The sequence below is a fragment of the Symphodus melops genome, assembly GCF_947650265.1.
Source record: "Symphodus melops genome assembly, chromosome: 14".
NCBI lineage: Eukaryota > Metazoa > Chordata > Actinopteri > Labriformes > Labridae > Symphodus > Symphodus melops.
Window position 1 is genome coordinate 22,474,584 of NC_136704.1, and position 20,122 is coordinate 22,494,705.

Here is a 20,122-nt window from a genome sequence, read left to right on the forward strand (position 1 = left end):
TTCTTCAAACTCTCTGCATATATTCAAAAAGACATTATCATTATCAGCGTCGTGCCACATTGACCCACCTAGAATAATCTATGACGTCAAGGAGAATGGAGTGAACTACAAGTTCCTCCAAACATCCCTGCAGATATCAGGAAGAGCTGCTGACTCTCTCCCAGCTGTCCTTGGTGTCTAGACGAAGCTGCTCTGTATCAGGTCTGACTGACATCAGCAACAGTGAACATTACACATTAAGTAATTACAGTAGTTCTATAACAGTGGTTGAGGCGGGGAGGCCAGGAGGCAGAACATGAACATACAAGCAACAGAGTCCAATATAGGAGGCTTTGATTAGAGTTTTTACCGTCGCATCAGTTCTACCTGTTCCTCCATTTTGCTCACAATATCAGCTAAAGAGCAGAGAAGCTCACACTGGTGAAGAGAAAAGACATAATGAAGCAGTTACGGGAGCGTATACTCGACATCACCGTGCGCCGGTCTCATGATTATTGCCCTCAACCCCTCCTGCTTACTTGCAGAATTTTCCAGAATAGTCGATCCTTCTGACAAGAGCTCACCCATCGTCATGCAGAATGTTTACCAGAGAGCTGGCAGGAGAAAGTCCGGGGAAAATCAGAGTAAAAAAAATGAAGCTGGTAGGGGGCGCCATCGCCCTCATAGTTAGCTTGCGCAACCCATAAACTGAGGGGATCTTGTCCTCGAAGTGAATCCAACCTCACGGGGCCCATTCCCACATTAATCCCCACTTCCCTCTTCCTCCACTGTCCTGTCTCTCTAATAACAGCCTTAAAAAGCCCCCGAAAAATCCTTTAAAAAAAATATTTATATCGAGCTGTTTCGAGTTCACACATGCAGCTCACCCGCGAGTTCTGAGCATGTGCGAAAACACTAATAACCGACTGTTTCGAAGAAGTCTTGCGTTTCAAAGTAAAGCTGATTAGTACATGTATTAAAGCTGCGTTCTTTGCAAGCAAAGGGAGAGTCGTCTGATTGGATAAAAAATGAGCCAACTTATCAGTGGATTAAGAGAGATCTTCCAAAAGAGTTGGTGGAGTGACTGAAACATGTAGAAACTGGGCGTACTTTAAAAAAAACCTGAACTTCAGTTTTGTGTTTATAAAACCAGCAGGAGGAACACTGAACAAGCCAGTCAGGAATTGTGAACACAAATACTGTATATCCGCTCATTACAACTACTATAATCACCCTGGCATTTAACTCACCACAAAGATCTGGAGCAGAGACGTCTTAGATCATCTGTTTCTACAATAAACTATACAGAAAGCCATATGTCCTGAATTAGCATGAAAAACACTCCGAAAGGCACCAACACGGCTGAGACGTCGTCTTCAGTGATGCGAAGGAAACACGCTTTTGGCAATAAAGTGATTCATGCTTTGACTGTTGTCATGAAAGGGGAAATAAGCTTCAGACACTAAAAACCTTTTTTTTTATCTGTCTTTAAACATATTTAATTCTGTTGGACAGTTTGGCATTTTAAAATGTTTCTTTTCTTTTTTTTTATGGGGATAGACTCGCAAATGGAAGCAGCTTAAAGTGGCCATTTAAGAAACTGCAGTTTTTTGTCACAACCTCTTTGGCTTTATTTTTCTGACGGGGAAGTAGTCGTTTGTATCAGACCTTAAAACTACTGAAGGAGAACTATTTAATTGTCAGGACAGGTTTGGTGTTGTTTGTCTTTCTTTGTAGCTCTGTAATGACAGAGTAAAAAAAGGTGAAACTTTGACTCTGTCCCTGACTCTGTCTCTGTAGGACTTGTGAATCACCGGTCAAACATCTACCAGGGTTTCAGTCGTCTCTTTCATGCAGTCTCGTACCTGTCTTCGTCTGTCTTTCTCTTGGACAGTAGTTGCTTGGTACAGAGATTTGTATTACTTGTTTGTATCTGTTACTTATCAATAGGCATTCATTTGTAATATCACCACCTCGCACAGCAGATCAGACTTCTTAATCACGTTCACACACTGAGTTTTTATCAATGATTGTCCCACGGCCAAAGAACACTACAGGATTATTGATTGATAAATATTTTAATGTACTGTGCTCGCCCAGCTTTGGGGGGTAGGAGAGAGTGGATGTGAAGAAGACGTTCTTTGAAGCAAGAGGAGTGAGTGCAGGAAAAAGGTTTTCTGTCTATGCACCAGCATGTCAATGTTTTTGTTTTATTTTTATGTATACTAAATCTGAGATTAACACATAATCCAATGTATTGAGAGGAAGTGCGGGTCAAAGGTCACTGACAGACCAGGCTGAAAATTGTACGGTTCGAAAGTTTATTCTTTTTTCTTGAAATCGTTTTTCAGGGGTAAATCAGGGGTCTACTTTTTCTAATCTCTTGAAATGTGACCTGTTAGTTTTTAACATATCATCAATACCCTGCATCTTAAAGAGTGCGTTCGGGGGGGGGGGGGGGACACTGGCTTTAAAACAGCAGCCCAGGATTGAGTGTTGTGGGATGAGCATTGTGCTTCTGTCTTTGCAAGTTACTAATTAGTCCCATTTGCAGCACACGCCTGGGCCATCGCAGAGGGTGACTTTGACAAAGTGCCGGGGCTGAAATACACTCTCAGCTTCCACACTGCAATACTGCACCAGCGATTAAGTGGCAGAGGGCTAATGGTCAGGGAGGGATGGGGGGGGGAGGATGTGTGCGACCCAGTGTTAGGTGGGTAGCATCCTTGCTCTTTTTCGCTTAACAAGTCTCTTTACTCTGCTTCTTAATCCCAAATTGAATCTACAAGGTGCCCTTGGGAGAAGTACTTAATCCTGAATTGCTCCGCTAACTTACAAGCAATGCATAATGTCGGCAAAAATACATAAGTCGCTGCACCTAAAGCTGCTCCGTTAAGACAGTATTTTGTAATTTATATTGATTGATAGCTTGTAGTTTAGTTTGAAGGTGAAGCTGAATTGGTAGCGCTGTCGAGGACTGCGCTCTAATTGATTGCAGGCTCTCGGAGGTTTGAACAGCTGCCTCCAGCTCCATACACCTTGGCGATATTGCAAGTCCTTTAGAGACAATTATCCACACACATTAGCACTGCTAAGCATGCATGCAAGCTCGCAAACCTCAATGGCTGGAATAACAAGAGAAGAATTTAGTTAGTGGAACATGCCAGGTGCCTGAATGAGAGGATTAATTACATTCTGGAGGAGGTATTTAAGATGTGACACGGCTTGCCTCTCAAAGCGACACAACTATGACATCTGAATATGACAGGTACGCAGGTGAGAGGAGGAGGAGGGGAGAGCAGAGGTTCGCCTCTCCTCAGCCTGAGAATCTAATTAAAGGGAATGCACTCAGATAAAGAGAAAGGCCACATCCAATCCTTGTGTAATCTGGAGCTGCTCTGAGGTCAGGAGGTGGCAGGTTCCCTGTGATCAGTATGTAATTAAGATATTAGCACAGCCCTTTTTCTTTTTTTTTTTTTTTCCCCATCAGAGAGTGCTTTTCTCAACTCGTCTTTTATTGTTGTAGCTCTGTGCCAGATTCTGGTTGTGGTGACGGCACTAAATCGAGAACACTAGAGCCGAAGGCGAGATATAAATCTGGCTGCCAGACTGGGAGACGCAATTTTTCAATTCTAATCACAAACACACACACACCTGGATTGTGCACAGACGAACACACTTGCTCCGAGCGCAGTATATTGCTAAAGAATGGGACTGATGTTGTGCAACATGTTTGACACAATGGTGTGTTTTTACAACACTTGGGTCTTTTGTTCTGGAGTATCATGTGGCTCGTTCACAGTCCCCGGGTTCGTGTGGTGACCTGTGATTAGACCATGATGCGTGAATGTCGCTCTGTTATAAACTACCCAGGTTGGAGGTTGCATTCCCAAGTTGTATGGCCTGTTTTTTGTGTGTGTGTGTGTGTGTGTGTGTGTGTGTGTGTGTGTGTGTTATGGGTTTTGTTCTTTGTAAGTGGACCGCCTGAGGGTCTAGCAAATCACATCTTGCACCCTTCATGTTTAAGTGTTCATCACCTTCATCAGTACCTCTCATCGCTGCACGCGGAGCCAGAGGCTTCCTCGCAAAGTCTGCACTTTTTTATTTCCTCTTCCCAAGACAAATGTCAAGTATCTGGGTTTTAGCAGGGAGCGTGGCCCACCCGTCTGCCGCCAGTGGTGTGGAGACAGCTAGATAAATGCGCGGCTACAATGCGTCTGGCTTGCACCGGAGGCAAGGAGTCACGGCGCAATCCGAGGCCGTGCTGTGATAGCGACAGAAGGATTTTAATCATCGCCTCTCCCCAGGAATGACACCAGCGCCGCACGGGGTAACAGAGATAGAGAGCAGGGGGGGGGGGGGGGGGGGGGGGCTGGCACCCAGCAGACAAACAACAGACTCGCAACATCGCTGTGTGGATTAGCGGCGTAGCTCTGCAAGAAGTATGTGTGCTTCTGGCCAGGCGGGAGGAAAAGCGTGTCAGGTTTTTTTCTTCTTTTTTTTTAAGCGAGCTGAAATCAGGATTCATGGCATCATTAACCACAGCCAATATCTCACAGGCTCCAACACACCAGGCTGATATTAAATAAGTACATCAATTGTGTGTGAAGCCTATCTATGGTTTAGCATGAGCATTCATTTGTTCACTGCTGGCTGCACATCTTCTTTTTTTTTCTCTGCTTTATCTCACCTTTTAGGAGTCATCTGCTGTTGTCTCCTGCTGTTATTATAATCCAACCATTATCCAGCTCAGCTCGACTTCCCGAATGTTTAAAGACACCTCTTTCAAGTCTAGACATGCTTGCTTTGTCCCTGTGGGGAAGTTGTAGTAGAAAGCAGAAAAGTTTGTTTCTGTTTGTGTCTCGGCTGTATTACGGGAGCCTCGCTCGATTGAAGGTTTTGAAGTCACCTTTCAGATGCAACTCAGTAAACAGGGTTCACAGGTGTCACCGCAGCAGGCTCCCGAGCAGTGGTGGAGCTCTTTAATTGGCTACGAGGTTACACTGCTGAAGAAGCAACAGAGAAGTGATGAATGGGTGGAGGGGAGGATGGATGCAAGGGAAGCAGATGGGTGAATATCCACAGCGCGAGAGATGGATGCCTAAATTCTCTGCACAAAAGCATTAAGCTGAAGAAGAAAAAAAAAAAAATCATATGACATGTTTTGAATTTGTCGTTGAAGCATAAGCGGAGGAGAGAAAGGCAGACGTGTTTTTCTCCTCCAGCGCTGTGTGACATCTCGCTGTTCATTATTTGATGCAGCACTGAAATGGCATGTTTTGTAGAGCAACAGGCAAAGATTATTGCTTTATTGACCACCGTCATCCCACTGTAAGCCCACCGGCAGCATCTTTGGAGAACAGAAGCGGACAGCTCACTATAATTTAGCTAACCGAGCCCTTTAGTTAGAGCAGCCAATAACAGTTTTCAGCTGCGGGGACTGTAATGACATTAATAAAGGATGGCAGGGCTGGAAAATTAAACACTTAATGGAATTGTTTATTTTCAAGTACAGCTGCAGCAGCGGTCAAACAGCATCTTCATTTTTCTCTTTATGTCTTTTGACCCACTTTTCTCCATTCGTTTGTCCTTCCTGCTTTGTTCCTGGATTGATCGTAATTGCTTGTCCTACGTGTGAGAGTGTGTGTGTGTGTGTTTACACTTGCATTCCTATCCAACAGAGGACTTACATGTTGTTGCTCATTCACCAACAGGGGACCAGTCACCCAACACGTGACAACACGTGACATATCTAAGAGCTCTTCTTGGCCTTGTCTGAAATGAATCCATGACAGCGTTAAAATCACTTTGGTTAAATTTTAAAACGTTGGCTGGGAGGGAACCTGCAGATGTCTGTGAGAGAGACGGTGTGCATGGTGCACCCATAGACTAACAGCATATATATGGACAACACACCTCAGCGTACTCTCCTTGTACAAAGGTGAAGCTCCCTTAATGATAAAACGACATATCTACAGACAGAACGGTTTATTCTGTCTGTTTAAAGCCGTTTCAGGAGTTTGACTCCAGTCAATCATGCGTTTCCTTCTTAGTTGCATTAAAAAAACATCACAAAAGGTTGACTTGAACACAAATCATCCTGATGCTAACTATCAGGATGAACATTTTTTATTTTGTAGTTTGACCCGTGTCCCATCTGTAAACATGGAGAAGGCCCAGTTTATGTCCTACACTGCAGCCTGTCAGAAGGGGAAGCTGTACATTTGTTGGCTTCACTTGAGACGAGGTGTTGCTTTATCAATTCCTTACACAGTATAGGGTTGCACTTTATTTAGCCTTGTGAGCATTAACTTGTAATAGGGAATCCTTCTTCACTTAGAGAATGAATGCAGGTTAGTTTGACATGCTGTGTACGTTTTCAGTGAATCATTGAGATCTACAGTGACGAAAAATAATCTTTTTTAGAAGCCAAAGTGAGCCTTGTACACATGATATAATAATGGTGGCATAGACAGACTTTTTATAGAAGTTAATCAAAAGTCTGTTGGAAAATATACAACCATAAACACATTCAGCATTGATGTAAAACAGGAGCATATAAGAATATGGGTTGCAGTGCAGCTTTGGTTAAAAAAATAGCTTTCATAAATCTACATTAGCTCTCTGATACCCGCTGAATATATTTTGCAAACATTTTTTGAAATCTTTGGAAAACAAATATCTCTTTTTTAAAGGGCACAGCTGATTGAGAATTCTGCAGGGGGTCTATTTTCTTTCTCGAGAGAGTGGGCCTTAATTACGAGTCAAATTTCAGAGTAATTTAGAGGATTATGAGGAATTCTTCAGGTGCTGACTATACGCCGCAGCCTCCCTTTGATCTGCTTCATCAGGCCGTGAATGTGATAACACAACTAAAAAAGATGCATTTATTCAAGAACTGCATGTTATGGCTATGTGAGGATTCTTAATGAGTAATCTTCCATTTTCTGTAGGAATCTTTAGCGAGTGCCATTTTAATGAATGAGAGACATTGTGTGGTAACTCATTAACTTTGAAAAGCAACAGTGATTGCTTTTGAAGGATTAGGACACTTTTCGTTGCATTTAAATGCGTGGCGTTAATTTTTTTTTCTGAAATTATCATCTTTGTAGTCAGGAGATAAAGTCGAGATTAGAAAAATGTCATTAATGGAAGATTTCTCTACAAGCTGTTTCGTATTTTGTGTGTGTGTGTGTGTGTGTGTGTCTGAGCTTGGCTCAGCACTGTCTTTTTAATGCAGAGGCTCAGGTGCACACTAAACAGACACCTGCAGACAAATGCCAGTCATGTGACGCCGGTGTTGTCATGTCTCTGATCCTTTTCTGATGCAGATCATCATGACAAGCGGGCTGACACTTTATATCTCCCCTGGCGGCTAAAAATGTCCCTTTGCATGTGCTCACTTTTCAGCAGTGTCTTAACATAAACCTCATCATATGTCACATCTGAACTATTTGGAGTGACAGGACGTTTGAGGGCTGACGACAGTCCCAATAAACTGTTGTGTGAAAACAAGTTACAAGGCACGACGGACATCCCTTTGTTATCTCTACTTCATGAAAGGTTGATATGAACTGAGCCCAAACACCATCATGTTGTTAGGATATATTTTCAAATTAAAAGGTGAAATTATGTGATTTCTTAATTTTTTTCCAACGCACTAGAGATGGATGAAGACTTTTTTTCTTTCTGGCATCATACAACTTTGCTATAAAAAAAAAAAGTTGGTTGAAAAGGATTCTGAAATTACGCCGCACACAAATAATTAGCAAATGATCAGAAGTGAGCTGGGGTAGCCTTGAAATGCTAACTTGGCCAAATCAAACAGCAAAAGCTAAATGTAAAAACATAATTATAGGCTGTTTAAAATGTATTTGAAATAAGTCAGAAAGCATCAATATAACACACCCTTTCCCTCTCTCTGTAGGTGTCATCAGAACAGCTCTGCCCAACATGGACCGGGAGACGAGGGACCAGTATGTTCTTGTCATACAGGCCAAAGACATGGTCGGCCAGATGGGCGGCCTCTCCGGCACAACCTCCGTCACTGTCACGCTTACCGATGTCAATGACAACCCACCGCGGTTCACTCACAGTAAGACTGCGTTCTTTATCGCCCCCCCCCCCCCCCCCCCCCAGAGGCTATTTAAAGCCCCTCGTGTACAGTGAATGCCATGTTTTTAACAATCTACAATCAGATAGAAACCATTGACTCCAAGCTTCTTTTTGTTTCTAATGAATGGGGCTTTAAAGATCTATGATTACAGAAATAACACTTGAACTCTGACAACTAAATGAGGGAGACATGGTACTGTTTGCGATGAATGCGGTGGTACAGAAAAAGCAGGCTTGTTATTCTGCTCTTGAAAATAAATCTGATACATTACGCGTTGCAGGATTTGTTTGGTTAGATTTAAAGAATGGAGTGGAATAGAAAGTAGTTTTGCTCTTGAAATCAAAACACAGTAATTAAATCATTATCATTAAACTTCATGTTATCCATTTTCTAAGGTCAAATGCCGTCATTTTCTCTTGATCTTTTAAACTTCACATTGTTCGTATTTGTTCGGTGAACATTTTGACTTTCACAACCAAATTAAAAAAATCTTCCTGCAAGGTGTACACCTCCTCGCTTTACTCTTCATCACAGCTGTCTGCTTCTTCGGCCTTGGATACCAGGATCAATCAGGCTCCCTCTTTTTTTTGTTGTCAGCCTATTTCACGGGCTGCTAATGGGGTCCGGGCCGAGCTTTCGGGATTCAAAGCCATGCAGTGCTTCTCATGATAATCCCAAGCGCCGGGCAATCGGTTTACCACTGATAACCCAACCATGGTCTGCCTAGTGCACTCGTCACTGGACTGCTGGGGAGCAAAGTCAATTTGCTGGCCCCTGGGGGAACACAAAGGTTCAAGTTTGCACAACAAGTCATCAGTGACGTTTTAACCCAGTGCTGTCAAGCTGGGAAGAAAGAGACTTTGGATGAGTTTTTGGGGTTCCACCTACCGTCGCGTTCACAGGGTCATGGGTCAGAATCGATAGACCATTATGGAGCATCAGAGCTTATAGAGTAGGGAGCAATAGCTAGACCTTGGAAGAAAGGAAAGGAAAGGAGCCAAGGTTAGCAGCATGGGAGGAGAGACTGTGAGGGGAGGTGGTGAAGGGAAGGAAAAAGAGGTTGGTGCAAGGGGCAAAGTGGAGGCAGGAAAGCAATTCTTTGGTCTTTTAAAGAGCTGCTATTCCACGGCAAATTAAAAAGCCATTATAAAGATTACATGGCGGCAAACAATGTCAGGCAGATTAGCATTTAGACGGTGGCTGAGAGAGACACTATGAGGAACACAGAAAGGTCTGGTAATGAGCTCCGCCATGGTGATTGGAGAGATTATGATTATGAATATGATTCGCTTCTTTATTCCCTATAAGAGTACTTTAAATCCAAGGGGTCAGACAAAAGCTCAGGGAACACAATGGAGACTTTCCGAGTAATAGAATATTCAAGTGGACATTTCATCCCGTGAAAGGTATCGGAGAGGGGCAAAGCTTTACTCTGGGGGGTTTTTTTCTCTTCACTTCATCTCTTTTTGGTCCAAGGGTTAAACCATCACATTCAGGCTGAATTAAGGGACTTCTGTGTTTTGTTAAATACTCTTCCAGCTAATAGTTGCAGATATCTGGCGCCTCAAATTAGTCTTTTCTTTCCTAACTGCATATTTTACTTTCTCCTTTGCCTATGCTGCATTTTAAAAACTGCAGCCGCCTTTCTCTGTTATGCAGCATGAATTTATTGCTGAGCCACACGGTCGAATCAAAGCTGTGGGGGGTTTTTGAAATCGCTGAGCTGCTTGAAGGTGAGTTGTTGGTGAAATAAGCACATCCATTACCAGCATCAGCTTCCTCTCCCTTCCTTTCCCAGAGAACTATCAGTACACGGTGCTGGAGTCGCTGCCGGTGCTATCTGTGGTGGCCAGAATCAAGGCGGCAGATTCTGACATCGGCTCCAACGCAGAGATGGACTACAGGATCATGGACGGCGACGGGCCGGGCATTTTCAACATAACAACGGATGAAGAAACACAGGATGGAGTCCTTATCCTGCTGAAGGTACTTCATATATAAACAGACAGAATTTTAACATATGAAGATTGAAGGCCAAATCTTGATGTAGGTGGCATTTGGCATCGTTTGACATATGGATTGATGTGTTTTGACTCTCCACATTCTGTCAACTGTATACAGTATGTAGACTTAAAGCTGTTTGTTTGCACTTACTGAGGTTGTTTCCTCCTCTCTTGATCCTTGCATGTGTTGTAATTACTCTCTGACGTACGTCACTTTGGATAAAAGCGTCTGCTAAATGAGTTGCAGAATAAACACTTTACTCCGTGAAACAGGGGCGATGACAGAGGGTGACGAGGGGGAGCCAGATTGACATCTGATTGGCCACCCCAAAAAGCCATCCTTAAAATGTAAAACTAGTTTAGATTAAGAACTAGAGGGCTTCACTTAAAACCAGCTGTGCTGTGTTGCAACAGACAGTTGGTGGTTTGCTTTGCATTTTACTGTAGCACATTTTCTTTTGTTAGCACTTCAAATTTTAATTTGGAAAAACAGCTTCTTTATTCACCCCTAACAATTAAACCAAAAGAATCTACATGTTGCCTCTTCTTTATGTTTTTTTTTATGTTAAAGTAAAAAAAAACATGTTTTAGATAATTTAATGTTAGTAGTAGAAGAATTCATACATAAAAACAGAAACGATAAAACAATAAAGAAAATAATAATTAATAATATTCATGTTTGTTTGGACGAACGCCAAACTTTTTGTGGACGTGAGCTTATGAAAGCCACATTTCATATTCTTTCATATTTCAACATTCTTTGTTTTTATTTTCCCAACAATCCAGTGACGTCATTGGAAATTAAGATCCTGGTTCTCGAGTTTTCACCAACAATGTTCAAACAAAAAATTTATAAAACTGAGTAAGTAAGGTATAAGAGCACAACTTTTCATAGACTTTCAAATGAAAACAACAAAGCATGAAGCTGATGATGTGATTTTCCAACGCTGAGCCACACTGTTGCACTGAGCAATATCGTTGTTGTCCTTCATTATCATCAACATTGGGCACTGTAGTTTACTCAAGTCCTATACACCCCATCTGTTGCAAATATTTACAATAGCAGCAAATGTGTATTAATCCGCAGCTGAAAATAGTCCCCAACAAATAGGCTCATTTCTGAATAATGTTTGCTGAGCACCACAATTCACAGCAGTTTCAGGAGCACACGACTTACAGCCCTTTTCACTTTGTATTTTGTTGCTTGTTATTTAGTATGTACAGTACTTCTCAGGAATGAATGTGCACGGAGAGGGCACAGAGAGGACAGGGGAGTTAGGCAGGCTTAAGAGAGCTACTCAAGCGTGGATGACTTTTTGGTCTTTTCATGGGATTTTGGAATGCAGCTGCGAAAATGTGTATTTCTTAGTTATAACAATGAGCAAAATGCATTCCTGTAAAAGCACTCTGATCTTTGAGCTTTATGTAGGATATGCTTGCTTAAATGCCTCCGTCACGTTCCCTTCCTCGTTCCTAACCCCCATGTTTACACCCCTGTATGAAGTGTCTTCACACCTTTGGATTAGGGATCATCAATGACTAAAATAGTTCTCTCTCCAACACCTTTGAAGTAAACAGTAGTCTATTTGTGTTTAACTACCACAGTATATCACTTATTTCACTCTAGGAATTGACACATTTAAAAAAAACAAAAACCCTCCTCTCACCATGGTTACTGAGACGTTATTATAATTATTGTGTCACAATATCTGCCTACACAAATGAATACAACTTTGAACTTTAAATGGATTACAAAGAAGCTTATTCATTTACACTAGAAATGGGTTGCACATTCTTGCCTCACTTGGAGTCAACAAAGCCCATGGCAAACACTTTTTCGTTTCAGGGTTTCAGTGGACTAGAAACTGGCTCCTCAGGCCACATGGATCTGACAGTTCATTGCTGCTGCTCCTTTGTAAGCGAGCCAGAGCCATTGTTGGACACAAGTGATTCTTGTCAAATGGGCCAATTTGATCCTTTGTTTGTTTTGCACCAAACTCAGACAATTACACAATTGGAGAGAGTCTCTGACAATGAAAGTGTCAAATCAATGTTCGCCAGCAGTATATTACATGTTGCAATGGGGAGTTCCAGACACAATGACAAAATGTTTCAAAGGCCTTCATTTGAAAATGTTTTTCACCATGCTTTTTTAAAAATCAATATTATTGCTTTCACTGCACAAAGTCATTAATCCATCAGCAATTTACTTTGTTTAAATCAGACTCTGTGTTAAATTGTAATGGGTCCTTAAAATCAACTTTTTTAATTGGTGTCAATATCCAAGCATTGTTTGTGTGGTTATAGATTTACAAATATGAATTGTTTCTTTACCCTTGACTGTCTGGGAATGTTGAGTGGCCATTTGTAGTCTTTACATTTCCAATAAAAACCCATACATTGATTTGTTTTACTTAAAAAGAACCATCAGATCTGACATGCGTTGTGTATTTGTCTCTTCTAGCCTCTGGACTTTGAAACAAAGAGCAGCTTTTCGATGAGAATTGAAGCCACAAACAGGAACATCGACCCCAACTTCTTGAGTTCAGGGCCGTTTAGCGACACGACATCGGTCAGGGTGACAGTGGAAGATGTGAACGAGCCACCGGTCTTTTCCTCTCCTCTTAGCCAGATGATGGTTTCAGAAGACGCCAAAATGGGCACCTCAATCGGAAGAGTCTCTGCCCATGACCCGGACACCTCCAACAATGCAATCAGGTAGATACAAATTACTTACCTGCCATTTTCTACAAGGAATATATCTAAAAAAACATTTTGGAGTGATTGGGAGGGATCCAAAGATTCCAAAAGGAAAACAACAAAGTCCTCAAAATCACAATGTCAAGAGTTGGATCATAAATCGGTTGTAGGGTATCTGCATCTGAATCTGTGGATGTAAAAATCCCATTTGGGACAATTTAGCTATCTTTATCGATCTTATCCGTTCTATTGCTCCACATAATCGCTAAAGAAATCATCCTTAGACCACCATAAGCACCCATGTTATTGTCACAAAGGCAACAGATGGTGAGAGAACCGAGGAGTGCAGCATGTGCAAAATTAAAAATGCCATCTCGAACAAGAGAAGGGCATTCCTTCAGGAGGGTCAAGGCTCAACACTTGCGCACTTGTGGCATTTAAGTCTCAAAACAAGCACTCTCAGCGCCAGTCTGTTCGGTGTCACTCTTGAGATCCCCGCCTATTTTGCATTAATTGAATGAATATTGTATGGTATTCATGCCTGGTCTGTGAGGATTGTCAGTAATCTTAATCAGAAAATCAAATTACTCGTCCATTGTAGCTGTAAATTGCCTCTTTTTGCTTCTGTGACTGTTATCAGCGACTGCAATATATTTCACGACATCTGTTGAAATTAAAATTATTGTGGAACTAATGCAGCCACAAGAGTCAAATTACACTGCAATAATACCCTTTGGATGTAAGCTAATTTAAGTCGTCATTTTCTCTAGAAATATGAGTTGCTGTGTATTGAAAGGTTTTGATCAGCGTCGGGTGCTAAGAGACAAGTGGACAGCCTTCAAATGTGAAAAACATTCAAAAGGCTTTTGTTTTATTCATGCTATATTGTTCCAAGTTTCTACCGCATTTATGAGTTTAGAGAACTCTTTAAAGGGATACTTCACCCATTTACATGAAGCTGTGTATCACTACCATGTTTCTAATGATACACAGCTTCATGTAAATGGGTGAAGTATCCCTTTAATTGTGTTTTTAATTTCTACTTTAAATGTCAAAATATTAACCAGATGTATGGTTCACTGATTAAAGTTATCTCTGAGAATCCTCAGTGTGTGTGTGTGTGTGTGTGTGTGTGTGTGTGTGTGTGTGTGTGTGTGTGTGTGTGTGTGTGTGTGTGTGTGTGTGTGTGTGTGTGTGTGTGTGTATATGTGTGTTGCACAGTTTGACGGAAGAAAGTGATCTTAATCTTTTCTCACAAGTTGAAGAAAATCCAGCTGAAATGTCAAATCAATAACAACATCCAAAAGCAATTTTTAAGAGGGACATCAGTTGTGAGTTTTGTTGTGTATTTCTTTTTTTTTTTTTATCCAGGTACTCTATTGACAGAAACACAGACTTGGAGCGCTTTTTTAATGTCGACGCTTTAAGTGGGGTCATCAGCACTGCCAAGCCTTTGGACCGGGAGGCCAACTCGATCCACAACCTCACCATCTTCGCTATCGAGAGCCGTAAGTTGAAACCTCAACTATAAAGAGAAAATGTTTCCAAGAAGTCAAAGGGATTCTCCACATAAAGAAGCAGTGTAAAAAAAAAAAAAAGCAAATTAAAAGCGTAAATAATGGATTAAGAAGTGTACTTGTCGACTCTTTCAAAAATCTTGGAAAACATTCTCGAGCCTGTCTACAAACCCCCCATTTATGAGAAAAGTCCATCCTCTCCATCTTTTCAGAACATGTGTGCTCAAACAGGCTGTTGACATCACAAAGGGCAGTGACCCCCTCCCCCAGATGGGTGACACTCCAACAGCTAGGTGTTTGTTCTGCCCTCTGAGTCTGCCCTCTCAGCGTAAACAACAGAACGTTCAGCCTCTCAAAGTCTTCCAGAGAGGAGCGTGGTCAGACACAGCTCATTTACATATTTAAAGCTACAGGCATAGAAACAGGCTGTTCTGAGCAGGGTGGCAATAGAGGGGTTTATATGCATGATCAAATACAGGATTAAAGAATATCCACATACATGTTTTGGGGAGCTCTGAGACTTATTTCAACTGCTTAAAGAGGAGTGTAATATGTGACCTTTAAATCTTTTGATTAGTGAACAACACACACTCTTAAGCTACTAGCCTTTAATCTTTTGGCAACACCTGAAACGAAACCATTTGTTTCAACATCTCAAAAAGTCATCATTTCAATGATGTCTTAGGGTTTCATGGACTTGGGAGGATGCTAATGTTTGACCTTGGACATACAGCCCCAGTCTTTTACTCAGTACTGTAATCGTCAGCTAGCCATAAATATTTTACTCTCCTTTCACAAGATTCTCCCTTTAAAACAAGCTTTAAAAATCAGAGTTGGCTGGATGATAGTGTTTTCAATCAGCTAATGGAGCTAATGTTAGCTTAATTAGCTAGCTGATAAAATCTAGCCAGCAATAGCTGTCATTTCAGGCTGCAACATCGATAGTTGCTGGCTTGAAATTAAATGCTATAGCCTCCCATTGTCCTCTGTTTGAAATTAAGGATTGTTGGAAAACTATCACAGATTTTGAGTGGCAATTCTTAGTATAAGATCAGTTTACTTGATGGTGTCACAGTGAAAATGTGAAGCCTAAGATCCTATCTGTCATATCAACCTTCTCATAATAACCTACAACCTTCTAAGCTGTGAACAATGCAGTTGTTGGCATTGTTGTAGGGCCGCCAGGGGAATGTTAATTCACACAGAGGACGGTCATTTTGACCTCCACACATCCCTGAGATGTGGGGACAAGATGCTGACTAAGGGTGGGCCATCTCACCCACGGGAGCTCCATGTTAATGCGATGTGAAAACGTGCCGCCTGCCTTTTTGTTTATCTCCCGATGACTCAAAGGACACCCGTGTCTTCTTTTTTTCAACACGCTCCCTTCATTCCTCGCTATCATGGAAACACAACGGACAACAATCTCTGTCTCATAATCTTGCCAAGCGCTCTAGACAGCTGCATCACTTCAGTATAAGTTAAAAAAGACAACCATCCTGTCAGCGCGGCGGTTCCTCTGCCTTACATCTTCTCACTGAGCACAGAGTGAAAAAGGATTTTCAGTATTTTTTCAGAACCTTTTATCACTCCTCGCTTCAAAAGGCGTGTTTTTATTTACATCTAACAGCACACACACACACACACAGTTCTTCTCAGTTGATTCCCGAGTGTGAGCGCTTGCCTGATATAGCAACAAAGAGAAGGCAGCGTATAATAATAGCCATATGAAATGTCACCATGGTACTTCATGCATGAGGTACTGGCTCGTGACACATAGTGACACTTGGGCCTTGTTTCCAGCTGAAAACATCTCTGAGTTTCCACACTGGCAACAACATCTACTGCCCTGTATGCCTTTTGACAGTATTTATAGTAAATGGGTTCTTTGTAACTGAAAAGACTGAAGGGACTTTTTGGGTTGAGGGATGTTGTACATTTGAGCTGCAGTCACTCACATTTCATCCGCTCTGCCCCTGACCACGCAAAGAAGTCTGCGTCCTGAGGCTCTGTGCGTCCTTTTTATCACGATCAAATCGTCCGGCCCGAATGTCAGCGCGTCATCTGTGGCCGGCATGGCAGCCACGCCAGACCTAATCATCGTCTTACACTCAGATGTGGCCATTTAGCCATCAGTGTGTGACAGGCAGACAGAGGCGTGAAGCCCATGCGCAGCCTCCCCAACTACAAGCCCGCACACAGTGTAATCACTTTGGCTGATCCACAGCAGAGCCAGCTGTTGGAAGCACACTGCATATTTCATTACAGCAGCACTTTGTGATTAATTAAAACACACGAGAGAGATCAATTTTCCCAAATTTGGCCAAGTGCAACAACGTCAAGTTAAAGAAGAATAAAAGTGTTTCGAGGAGAGTTTGCTGACATGTAACGCGCCTACTTTCTTCTGTCTTTCTCTTCCAGAGGATCCAAATCAAATCGGAAAAGGAATCGCTCTCATCACAGTGCAGGACATAAATGATAATGCCCCCGTCTTTGCCATCGACTATGAAACCCTCCTGTGTGAAAACGCCATGCCTGGACAGGTAAGACCCGGCAGCGTCTCTGCAGTTGGTCCAGCTTCCCTTTTTCCTCTTTTCTCTCTCCATGCTCACATGAGGTTTGACTCACAAAGGCGGCCTGCTGACTCTCAAAACCATTAAAACCCTTTCATGCTCCTCAAATAAAAGTTTGCTGTCCACATATCGGCCTCGCAGCTTGAGGTCATTTCAGGGAGGCTGAATCATTAGTGTGAGACACATCCTTAAGAGGAAATAGCAGGTATTGTAGGTGTTATTGTTCATTTCCTCCTGTCAAAAGCAAATCGAATAATGAGTCTGTGCTCAACTCTGCCTGTGGTCCTAATCTGCAATAACATCATGGGGTAATGTGATATCATATTGTGGCATGCAGTGGTGCTCTGTCGTGGTTTGACTCCACTGGTGTAATTAGATGATCACCATGGAGGGCAGTGGGCCAGAAAACCCATCATAATATCAAACAACAAAAGAAACCCTGAGAGTTTTGAGTTTGTGCAGATTCAGTCGAGGTAGAGGAAGGAGGGAAAAGAGGCTGTGGCCGTGCATCGCATTTTCTCTGTGTTTAGCATCTGGCCTCATTGTCGCTAAATGACTTGTGTGTTTGCGGCAGTGATTCGTCTGCTCTTGGCATTTGGAAAATACAATCGGAGGCGAAGGGTAAAGGAGGCGTGTAGACCTGAATAAGTACAATTGATCAGAATGATGCATTGTATTGGAAATAGCTATTAGGCCCATTTTAAATATGTTATTTGCATTCATATTTGGTAGCTGTTTGTCAGTGTGCTCACAGGAGGGTGAACTACAATAGCAAATGGTTTCATTTGCAAAAAATGAGGGACTATTTTTCATGTGTGCAGGTTTTTTTTTTTTGTTCTGTGTGTATGATGCCAGACCACAATAGTGCTTTGGAGGTTACCGTAGGTTTACAGGTGATGTTTGATGGTGTTGTTCCTGTGTGGAGTATTTCCCATTGTCTTCTATTTTAGATTGAAAATTGCAACTAAAGGAATATGCAACTCAGTCTTTACAATTCAACACACCTGGAGGTATTTTGAGATAATGCTGTATCTAAATTTAATTAATCATATCATCGCCTTAGGGTGCAGAGTATTTGTTGAAATAACCTTTACATAAGATGTCATCATTATTGAAGAATGCTTGCTACCAGAGCTGAATGTCTATTTTTGGTTAATGATGCTGCCACTTATCCTGAGATTATTGTCGTTGCTCAGTGACAACAAATTTAGAGCAACTCCAACGCAATCTATCACTCATCGATATGCCCTGACTTTCAAATACAGCAGATAATTTGTACTTTTTTTTTCTTTCCCCCACTGGCGCCTGATAAATTATGGTTTCGACTCTATGACAATGCTGAAACAAAGTCATTCCCTGACAATCAACCCCGAGCCCCAGGACATAGCACCAACCACAGCCCATGACAGCATCATCAGCAGGAAAAGGTAGCCTACAACAAATCTGTAATTACTCAGCTGAAGCAGACAGATTGCTTACTCAATGCCAGTGAGAGCTGAGCTGTGATGTCCCCCCCCCCCCTTCAAGGTTTAGCTAAGAGATGCTGCGAATGTGTGCTGCTGTCGATGGCGTCCGTCGCTTTTCAACCGAGGAAACTGGTGCGGCTTTAAAAAATGCGGCTATAGCTACAAGCTACGTTTAACATGCTAGCAGTCAAGAGCATGACATAAAGGTTGTGTTTGCTATATTTGTGTATGAGTGTGAGTGTTCTGACCATTCAATACTAAATACTAAAGTGTTTAGTATTGAAATAAAAAACTCATGACTGAAGAAATAGTTTCCTCTTTGACCCAAGGATGTGGATGCTGGGCTTTTCTTCGATTGAAAATTAGCTTATGATTAGCTAGTTAACGAAACAGCAGGTTATTTGCTCAACTTGGATAAACTGCAGAACGCAATATAAGGTTTTTTGTGATCAGGAACAGAATTTCACTAATCTCTCGAGTGATGTTGGTATTATTATTATTTTTTAATGATTTTGGTCTAGACTTGGATTAACGACTAATTAGGTTTTGATTCTAGAAGAATTACTGTACTTTTGTGATCATGAAATTCAAACAATTTCGTAACACTTCTCCACTCTTGTGTCTCCAGGCGTTTAGCTAGCATGCCGTTTTGTAAGCTAGAAAGTATGCTACATGACTTGGATTCACCACTCAAGAGACAAAAACATCGATGACAGATATTGATAACCCAAAGAAAGGCAAAAGTACACCTTGGTATTGCATTTTCTCTCATCAAATAAAGACCCAATTAAAGATTAAAATCCATTAAAAGAGTATTATAAAAGATAATTACTTGTTCCCGAAGTATTTGTGATAAACATTCATGCACCTTACTGTTGAAATGTGTGACCTCCAAAGAGGAAAAGCGTTTGTTCTCATTCCTGTTCTTCAATAACTCCCCTTTCTATTCAATCCTATTCAAATAAAGCCCTCTGTTTAGGCTACACTGAGCTGTACCAGTGGGATTGCATCTCCAGACGGAATAACGACTTCAGGCAAAATGGAAATTTCATGATGAAATTTACACCCAAAAACAGATCCAGAGCAAAGAGAAGGAGAGAGCTTGACATTTGAATGCAACACCCTGTTTGAATTACAACTAGCTGTCTGTTAGCAGAGAGACCGGGTGGACTCATAACCTGTCAGATGTGCGCTCCACCAACCCTCCTGATTTCTAATTAATTAAAATGCTCCTGTAGAGAACTGTATGTCCGGCTGAAGCGGGGAACAGTTGGCTGCACTCGCTGTGTCTCCATCCCTGGAAAGCTTTGTTAAGGATCTGAAGCCGCCCACTGGCTGTCACGCCCATTGGCTTATTCACAGCTGCGATAGAGATGAAATAATAACATTTGCCAGTCGGGGCCGGGGTTGACTCAGTGTGGTCTCTGAAGCTCAGATTAACGGGGCGTACAGGGAGGGAATAACCTGCCATTTTTTCCGGCCTAATTAAGGCAGTCTCGTGGCACTGGCTCTCTCAGGAGATGCCACTTGTTACGGATCATCGCTGCGTCTGTCTTCTGCCATAATATTAATTGATATTATGATGGGGTGTAGGGGGCAGAGGCAGTAGGGATAGTAAGGGGGTATGGGGGTCAGGTTGTACAATCACTTCAGTGTAACCATTACATACATGAGTGGACTTGGCATTTAGCTGCCCCCAATCTGCTCCTCGGCTCCTCCCTGCAGTCCTGCAGCGTCCCTGAGGAGGTGCAGTGTCCCCTCAAGATTT

The 20,122-nt window shown here is 42.0% G+C and overlaps 1 protein-coding gene across 1 annotated transcript in view; it reads left to right on the forward strand.

The window, feature by feature from the left end:
* Nucleotides 1-20,122, forward strand: part of LOC306834983 (cadherin-7-like) — a 97,285-nt gene that overhangs the window by 55,017 nt on the left and 22,146 nt on the right. The window contains exons 4-8 of the mRNA XM_079361332.1: nt 7,907-8,074; nt 9,894-10,081; nt 12,563-12,816; nt 14,170-14,306; nt 16,737-16,858. Coding sequence (XP_079217458.1) covers nt 7,907-8,074; nt 9,894-10,081; nt 12,563-12,816; nt 14,170-14,306; nt 16,737-16,858 — 869 coding nt within the window. The remainder of the gene's footprint in view (nt 1-7,906; nt 8,075-9,893; nt 10,082-12,562; nt 12,817-14,169; nt 14,307-16,736; nt 16,859-20,122) is intronic.